At 35.5% G+C, this 9,204-nt stretch overlaps 1 protein-coding gene across 1 annotated transcript; it reads right to left on the reverse strand.

Moving 5' to 3' along the window:
* Positions 1–520: 520 nt before the first annotated feature.
* Positions 521–8,904, reverse strand: LOC146146449 (uncharacterized). The gene is made up of 11 exons (XM_083389816.1): positions 8,817–8,904; positions 8,339–8,405; positions 7,146–7,314; positions 6,556–6,670; positions 5,888–6,072; positions 5,498–5,653; positions 4,897–4,974; positions 4,192–4,329; positions 3,073–3,177; positions 2,100–2,267; positions 521–1,726 (listed from the first exon to the last, which is right to left on the reverse strand). Exons 1-11 carry the CDS (start codon positions 8,821–8,823, stop codon positions 1,562–1,564), a joined length of 1,353 nt encoding a protein of 450 aa, XP_083245942.1. The 5' UTR covers positions 8,824–8,904; the 3' UTR covers positions 521–1,561.
* Between the last annotated feature and the right edge of the window lie 300 nt (positions 8,905–9,204).

Here is a 9,204-nt window from a genome sequence, read left to right on the forward strand (position 1 = left end):
TGAATGAATGACACTAAAATATTAAAATAGTTGCTGTTCGATAATATCGAATCTGAATCGATACATAATTCGTGGATAATTTTGTCACTCGATAAAATGTTGTTTTCATTTAAATTATCTTTTCTAAAGACTTTATGACGTAATATAAGGCGTTGAATCAGTGGTTACGATGCATTTTTCAAACTTCGAAACAAGTTTTGCTTGAAGTTGGTTGCGAATATTGGAATGTGTGGGAATTTATCGATAAATGGTGAATTCAAACCGACTATTCAACTTACAACGAGCACAACAAGCTAACTACCCAACAAAAAAAGGTTTCTAAAACAATAATATACGAGTTTTTCTAAAAAAAAAAATGGTGAACAAATAAGCTACGAAACACCTTTATAGATTCTTAATAAACGTGTAACGTTTATAAGTATTGTTTTTTGTTTATATTTGTTTTTATATCAAAATGTCGCATAAAGTGGAAGATATCGGCCACCACTGATTAAGGCAACAATGTGATCCTCATAAATAATATTTAAACTCATATGAAGGGCGCACTTATTCTACGATAGTTATAAAAAGGACAATCACAATTATAAAGCAATATAAAATGAAGACACATTTTAGAAGAGTGACATTTTGTTAAATGACGAATTTTCAACGCAGACCACGCAACATTACAGCGCAAGATCAGGTTTGTGTGTAATTGCGCAACTAAACAATTCGGTAAAGATTAAACGTTTTTCAGCGCATCAAAGCTTGTGTATTTCGCTAAAGTATTAACCCGGGTATTATCTATCTCTCTTAGGTGCACATTGTGAATCAAATACTTGAGACTTGGTACATTAGACGCCGAGTTATGGCATTTGTTGTAGCGGAATTGCCGCAAACTGGACGGTTTAATAAAATACGGGCGAAGTATAACAGACTTTTATTAGGATTGTGATGAAATGTTGAGCAAAGATGGCGCGTCGGCTTGAAACTTAGGTTGGGGTGAGGAGCGATTTGCTTTTAAGAATAAAACGGTGCTTACTAGTTAAATTTTATTGCTAAAAAGATGTTTGAAAGAAAACTTTGGGGCTTTTGGGCTCTAAAAAGAAATACAAATCACGATTTATCAATGGATAACAACAAGGCACATCATTGTAAGTTGCGAAATAATAATGTAGAGCTTCGTGATTAGAATGAAAGTCTGATTGGTGATGTGTTTAATAGTTAGAGGACTAGCAATCAACCTCACTGTTCATTTGTGTTCGTCAGTTTATCAAGGTCAGCTGTTTGGCAAAGATACGTGTTTATGCATACATTAGGCGATTTGAAGTCACATTGATGTTTGTTGGATATAACACAAATGTTTACTGTCAATAAAACCTAAAAAACCCAAACCCAGACATAAATGAACCGGGAATCGTCTTATCAAGGTTTTCGCCGAACTTAACCAACTATCAAGAAACTAGAAAAACTACGCGAAGAAAAATAAATTTGCTAAAAGTACAAAAACTTTTGTTGCTTACGTCACAGACTAGCGCCCGACTCCAACATTATGACGTCACAGCTACACCCGGGGCTTCCCCTACTCAGTGACGCGCATACTTTCGGCGGCTTTTGAAACTTTCTCCCACTGACGCGACTGTAGCGCCCTCCCCTGGTCGATCTGATGACGTAATCCGGTGACGTCATGCTGCAGGGTGTGCAGGTGCGCCTCCAAGCGGAGAACCTCCGCTTCCTTCAGATCGAGCTGCGGATTTTTATTATTTAGTCGGATTGTTCAGTTTTTATATTGAAAAATAAATGTAGCGCAAAATCTATAAACATTTTAAGTTAAACAAGAAATGTATTGCAGCTAGTTTAGCAGTTGCTACAGCGGCAAAATAAATATAAAAAAATTTGCTTTCCGAAATCAACCAAAAAAACACAAATTATTATTATACAAGGGTTTTGAAATTTGTAAAAAAAATAATGAATCTTTTTATTCTAAACTTTGTCATATAGCTGTCAAGAAGTTTTTACTATAAAAAATATCAATAGTATCCTAATATTTTCTGTTTTAACCGGATTACTAAATCCATTAAATAGATGTTTACTGTGAATTCAATCATTGCGGGCGCTACCTTCTTCTGCAGTTGAGCAGTGTGTTCGACGAGAATCCGCTTATCTTTACGGAGCTGTGCGTTGTCCTCATTGCTGCGCTCGAACCTTGCGTTCAGCTCATCCGACTTACTCTGCAGTGTCCTGTTGTGGAACTGGGAACTCGACATCCCGTCTTGCGACTTCAACAACTGCGTAAATATATTGTTAATAGTGATTGGGTGCCCAACCTTCGATGGTTTGATCACCAGACTGACTTTCTCAGGCCTAACATCGCGTTTATTTGGTTTAATACAAATCTAGAACAGTGGTTTGGTAATGACTATTGACAAAATATAATGTCCGTTTTTCTAAGCGAGGCAATGCAAGTGTGGGTTTATATTGCGGCAGTTCTAAAGCAGGCGGCATGTCGCGGGCATCTGAGATGCTGACAGTATTTACTATTGAAAGGGCAAAACAGCACTTTGTTTGTTTGTTGTTCCGACCTGGTCAAACCGCGGACTGAGTCCGGCCAGCCAAGCCATTCGATCCGGCCCTGGGTGAATATAAAAATAACCCTTTACGTTTTTGTCTTGTTTTTAGAAAATGTCGTTGAATAAGTTGTAAGACAACCTCGCTTTTTCCTACTTTTACCACCAAAAAACAGTTCTCTTACATATTGTTTGAAAAACAATCACAACTTTTTGATTTATACTTATGGCTCGCCTTAACTTATTCTGTTTCACCACCGGCTCCCAGTCAAAATTAATTGCGACCCCCATGGTAGTTGGCTCAAAAGCAGTATTTCAGCAATTCAAGTAACTTTTTTTCCGCGATAAAGCAATGTATGGAGGAGAAACATGGTCACTTGTTGTAAAGCATCTTATCATTCTACCTTGGGTAATTTATATGCGTGCATCACACGGTGGAACTTTTTACCCACTTATGTCGATATGGGTATCGGTATACGATACAAATTTATCGGGCACGGAGTCAGAGTTGCACAAAAGCGCTCACCAGGGCCTCGAGGTTGTGAAACTTTCTTCGCTCATTTTCAAGAATTTCTTGAAGCTTTTTAACTTCAAGCGCCAAAACTTGTTCGTTTCCCTTCAGCTGAGAAATCTGAGAACACAAGAAAAAATTGACCTCGTAAAAGGGGCGGCTCAAACTATTTTACTCCGCTGTCAAATATATCGTTAGTTTACCATTTTGTCCAAAAGTAACACCCGACATTTGAAGTAAAACAATTTCGGCTATCCGACGTGACACCAATTATTTATTGAAAAGCATGAAGTTGAACGTTCAAAGGTATTATTTAGGCTACTATGCGTTAGAAAGCCTATGGTAGTATTATTTTAATTTATATTTACTATATTGGAAAATTGAACTATTATTTAAGGAAAGCAGCCGCATTGGCTCACAAACGATCCGTAAATGATTATCATCGAATAAGTACCGACATCACTCTACCATCGGACGACAACCGATCAGGGTTATATTGGGCTCCGGTGTGTTATCACATCTCGAAAACGAACTATTTCAGGCGATATTCCCTGAATTTTTGCGTCTTGCGAATTTCCAAGGCTCGTGAGTTCGAGTCTTGCAGTGTAACTATAAATTCCGATATAAGGAATCGTAGGCGATACACGATATCGTTTGTAGTATCGGCACCGAGGTGGTACCGCTACATATTCTGTGAAAAACTAATTTAGTATTTTAACGATGGTTTGTGATCGAAGTATTCGCGTGAGGAAATACTTGGAAGCAGTAAAACTTTACTCAACTTTAAAGGTAGTTAAAGAGCTTTACAAAAACAAAATAAACCTAAGACTTGTCAAGGAACTTGACAACGATTTGATTTTTATAAAAAAGGCAAATTGTTTTGTTTTTTAAAACAAATTAAAATTTTTACCCAAACAACCTCAGTATCGAAAAAAGGTCGTGTAGGTATTTTACTGAGAGAATAGGTTTATTAATAAAAAAATCTCCTCTGGTAATTATAACTGTTAACCAATAAGTTACGAAATCACGTGATACATTTACGTAAAACCAAACAAAAAAATCATTTATTTGTGTCACGTGACTTGTGTAATATTTTTGTTTGAAAGAGTCATTAATTTGTATCACGTGAGTTACCTGTGAAGAGTTGATCACGGCTCGTGATTCCCTCTCATCTCTCATGAGCAGCTCACGATCGAGTTGCTTGTTGAGGTCGAGGATGTTGGAGTGGAGAAGCGCGTTATCACGAGTCAGCTTCGAAACATCTTCTGAAAGCTGGAAATCAATCAAAACATAAACCTCAAAAAAATCGAAAGATTATCTACAAATAAAGTATAGAAGTTGTGGTCGTATTAATTTATTGATTCAACTCCTTTTTCGTTTCGAAAATCCCAATTTAAGTAATGTTATGCACAATTTGGAGCGTAATGGTTAAAAGTTGTAGTAAGACTAAGAATATCAAAGCTCATACAGAAGTAAGTGTCATATTTGTGAATGTTTCCAATTAATCTTTACTTATTTTCAATATAGTTAAACATACAATTTGATCTATTCTTGATTTCGTTTCTATTAACGCAGTGAGTCTCCACTATTTTACACCTGGGCGCACCTGTTATCTCTTTAAACGTGGGGGGCACCTGGCGAACGAAGTATAAGTATGACGTGATTCGGGCATACTGTTGTTTGTCTAGAATTGTTTTTAAGTTTATATTTGATATGCTTCATAGTTGCATATCTTGAAAGTGCTGTGGAACCAATGCGCTAAGCCGAAAGAGAAAGTATGAAAAGATCAAGTATTTTTTTCCTTTTTTTCTATGTGTTTCCGAACAGCAAACATCGTACCTTGTCTTTCAAGATGCGATCCTGGTTAGCTGAGAGCTCGGTAGAACGCAAGTGTTGCCTCAGCGAACGAATTTCCTCCTGTGACGTAACAATAAGCCTTTGCTGTGACGTTATCGAATGGTATTTGTAAACTACAAACTATTATAATTATAAAACTAGCCTTATTGTTAGGGAAAGACAAATCAACCTATAAGTTCACTAATTTTAATTGCAGGAAAATTGATATTTTAGCAACTTTTTGTGAAAAAAAGTTTTTAAATTACATTTTTTTACTTGTTTGTAACAAAACAAGACATTTTGTCATACGTGAAGAAAACATCTCGGTCGGACAAATTTAAAATTTAACTGAAGGTTTTAATTTAACAATTAGCGCCGTTAAGGAAAGTAACCAAAAAAATGTATGTGTTAAAAAATATAAGTTTAAAACATAATAGCAAATGCTTTATTTTTTAAAATTTATTTTAAAAACATGCAAAAGTGTAAAACTGCGAGCGTATTTAAAAAAACGCATTTATCATGTTCTGTAAGTGTGAAAACATGCGAGGGAAAGCTGACTTATAAAAACTATCGTGAAAAATTGCGGTGATGAAAAGCGACGTACGTTGAGTTCCCGGGTTATCTTGTCGTGGATTGCGATCGTGCTGGCGTTGAACTTCTCCTCGAGAAGATGCATCTCCGACTGTTTACGTAAGCACTCGTGGCGTTTCTCCTCAAGTAGCGAGTTCGACTGCTCGTGCTGTTGTACTCGCTGGTCAAGCTGAGTGGAAAACAAGTTAAGGACTTATACACGGTACAAACCAGCTGGTGTTTAAGATTTAACAGTGCTAATTTGGAGATTGAAGCCTATATTAAATATTCATATATTCTGACGTTTCGATAACCTAAACGGGAAATCAATTTGCCGGAAAAACAAGTTTTCAATTGGTACAATGCAGCAACGATATATTCACTGGATACATATGTCAGTAGAAACATTGATTTATCAAGCGACCTGCGACCGCAGCAAGTTGCTTCCGTGCTTCTCGTGTCTCAGTTCAGCTGCTGTCCTCTCAAGCTCCTGACGTAATGACACGATCTCATTGTCCTTTAGCGCCACCTCACGGTCAGAAACCTCACGCATCTTCTTCAGTTGAACTATCTCTTCCGTCATAAGCGACTTCTCGCGGTGGTAATTGTCTGCAAACAAACACCGATTGTTGTGATGCGCTGCTGTAAGGCTGAGCTTGGAACGTAAATCCCACAAAGTAGGGTGGCTTTATACTTTTATATAAAAACTGTTGCTGCCAGGCATTCAATCACCACAGCTTATTTACCAGCCATATTAACGCTCCAACGCTTGGACGTCAAGTGCCATTAACCCTGATAAACCAGTATGGGACGTCCAAACGTTGGAACACAATAGACAGGAGAGCTTCTTTTATGATTTGATGATATGGAACATGTAATCTTAAATTGTTCTAAATTAGTTGTTTGGTTAAGTGGGATAAACCTGATGATGTGGCAAATTTAACCTTAAATTAATTTAGTTCCTTTTTAATTTTGAAGCGAAAATCGCCTTGTCAGATCAGAAAAACCGCCTACATTATGGGAAAATTACAAGTTAAAAAGTTATACAACTCAAAGCGCAAAGCAGTTGAACCGCAACAAAAGAGTGTTTACCTTCAGATGCGTTGAGTTCCCCGGACACCCGCATCTTCTCGTTGCTCAGCATCGATATGTGAGCTTCCTTCCTCGTCAACTCAAGCTTCATTCCGTCCATGTCAGACTGCATATCCTGAGCGGCACAGTACCACACTTAGAAGGAATTAACAAAACTAAAAATAATTCAAGTAGAGATGTACGATATTATCAGATCGAAGCTTTTTTCAAGTTTAAAAATTTGGAAAAAGGCAAAATTAACTGTATAAAATTCATTTTCAAGCTACATTACAGATCCGTACATATAGGGCTTATGTCTTTTTTACATTTTTCTAATTTGAATTCAGTTAAAAGTATCGTAAAAATACCATAAAGGTGACGGCACTACATGGTAATTAGGTCATGAAGGGTATGGGACACAAATTGTTTTAATTCCATTTGAACGTTTAAGTTTTAGTTGCTTGTCCAAACTTTACTTTTGCCTATCTTAGTTAAGCAAATGCAAATAAATTTCACGCTCTCCTACTGCACCTATATAAAGGCGCAATAGTCCTTATTTAAAAAAATTAAGAAAAATGAATTTAGATGTTTGAAAAGAGCATGACGCTAACCTTAAGTTTAAACATCATTCTATCCGCTTCCTTGGTGAGTTTCGGTTGAATGTCGGTGGCCTGCTTGGCTTGCTCGCGCAAATATTGCGCCTCCAACTCAAGGAAGTAGATTTGCTGCTGGAGGTTCTTGATGTATTCCGACTCAACATCCTTCATCGAACTGCTCTTCCTGCAAACATCAGTCGTAATGTGTAAGGAAATGTGCTTAAATGACAGTGTTGTAATGGCTCAAGTCAATGACTTGACTTAAGTGCACTTAATTCTCTGTTTTAATGACTTGACTTGACTGAAGTCTTTTGAGCAAATGATTTGACTTGACTTAAGTCATTTGGACAAATGACTTGGTTAAAATAAGTTTTAATTAAGCAATTAATTATAAAATTGCGTTATTTAGCCCATTCTTTGCACATAAAAGAATTTGCTTGTTATATGCTGCTTTTATGTTATTTTTTACTTGAGTTGCTCATAATAATCAGAAAAGTTTGCCGGTTTTCATAATTTAAAGTTTTATTTTTTGACAAGGGGTGGACTTGAAGTTGACTTGCTCTAATTATGACTTTACTGGGACTTGACTTGTTATTGATTCAAAAAGACTTGACTTGGACTTAAGTTGAAAAAAATTTACATTTTATACTTTTTCACTAAAACTACCTTTTAAAACACCAACCAAGTTATAATTTTATCATGTAAAGCTGAGGCGACAATATTAAGAACAAAAATGCTTTTATGTTGCAACATGCCCTCTGGTTTAAAAGTTGTACCTCATACCTTTAGTTTTGCTAGGCTGTAACAGTCTATAGCTGTTGTTATTTAAAAAATATTAAATGCAACCAATGTTATTTTCAACAATTAGTTTGGTATCATTTTAAGTTCATGACAATGAACATACCCAATAAAAACATGACATTTGATTTATAATAAGGTATAACAAAATTATCAGCCATAACAAATACTTAAATGTTTTCAAGTGTTAGAGTTATTAATGAATTAATTAGTTGTAGTCTGCATAATGTAAATACAAAGACCATAACCAAATTATACATTAAGTCTGCATCAAAATGAAATTTGATCACAGGAAACTAATATTAAAATTTTAATTGATTATTATTTAGAGAACTGAGTAGCCAAACAAATATGTAAACCTTTTCAGATTTGGAGATCACAGCAAACCTTGCACAAACAAGAAAACTCACCCTTGAGAATAAGCAGGTGAAAGCATGACTGTTGCCTTCTTCTTTTTTGATTTACCAAGTTCCTTTTCTGCAAAAAATTAAAACATTAAAAATTGGCCAGCATTTATTGACATTTGCACAATATTTTTAATATAAATTAAACAAGTAAGTCAAAACACAGATGATAATGTGAAATGAACATGTCAAAAGAAGTTGCAAAAACATCATTTTAAATACTTAACTTAAATTAATGTACAAAATAAACATAATGTATAAAGTGAATGAAAAAAATATACCCAAATCTTAACTGAAAATAATTTTGTTGGTTCACAATACTAACTTCAACAGTTTGTTACTTTCTTAATCTACTTGAAACAAGTTTTCATAAACTTAAAAAATATCAAAAGAAATCTCATAATTGCTTTTACTGCACATTCTAAGTATTAAAACACAGGCATTTAGAATTAGGCTTAACTTATATATATGGAGAAAGTCATACCACTCATGTTCAATGTCCCTGCTATCCACCGTCGATTAAATTTCGAACAAAGAATTCACAACTTTGGAGAAATTTGCAACTGTTTACTATCGACACACATGAGTGACCGCAGTTGCCATAACAACTAAATATGCCGGAACGATTATTTTTTTAATTTATTTGTGTCAAATACATTTCTATAAAATTAAGGTATTTTAAAAAGTGTATCAGCAGTTAAAATGCTACAGAAATCTTAGTCAAAAAAGGCGGTGAAGAATTAAGTTCTTAAAATGGGACTTGCTAGCAAAACGAAGAAACTAAAAAACTCACTTTTCTGGCAAATAAAGGCGTAGCTTAGTGTTCAGCCAGGCGTGACACAAACACCGGCGTGGAAAAAAGGCGAAGCGTC

The sequence above is a fragment of the Ascidiella aspersa genome, chromosome 5, assembly GCF_963924565.1.
Source record: "Ascidiella aspersa chromosome 5, kaAscAspe10.2, whole genome shotgun sequence".
Lineage (NCBI taxonomy): Eukaryota > Metazoa > Chordata > Ascidiacea > Phlebobranchia > Ascidiidae > Ascidiella > Ascidiella aspersa.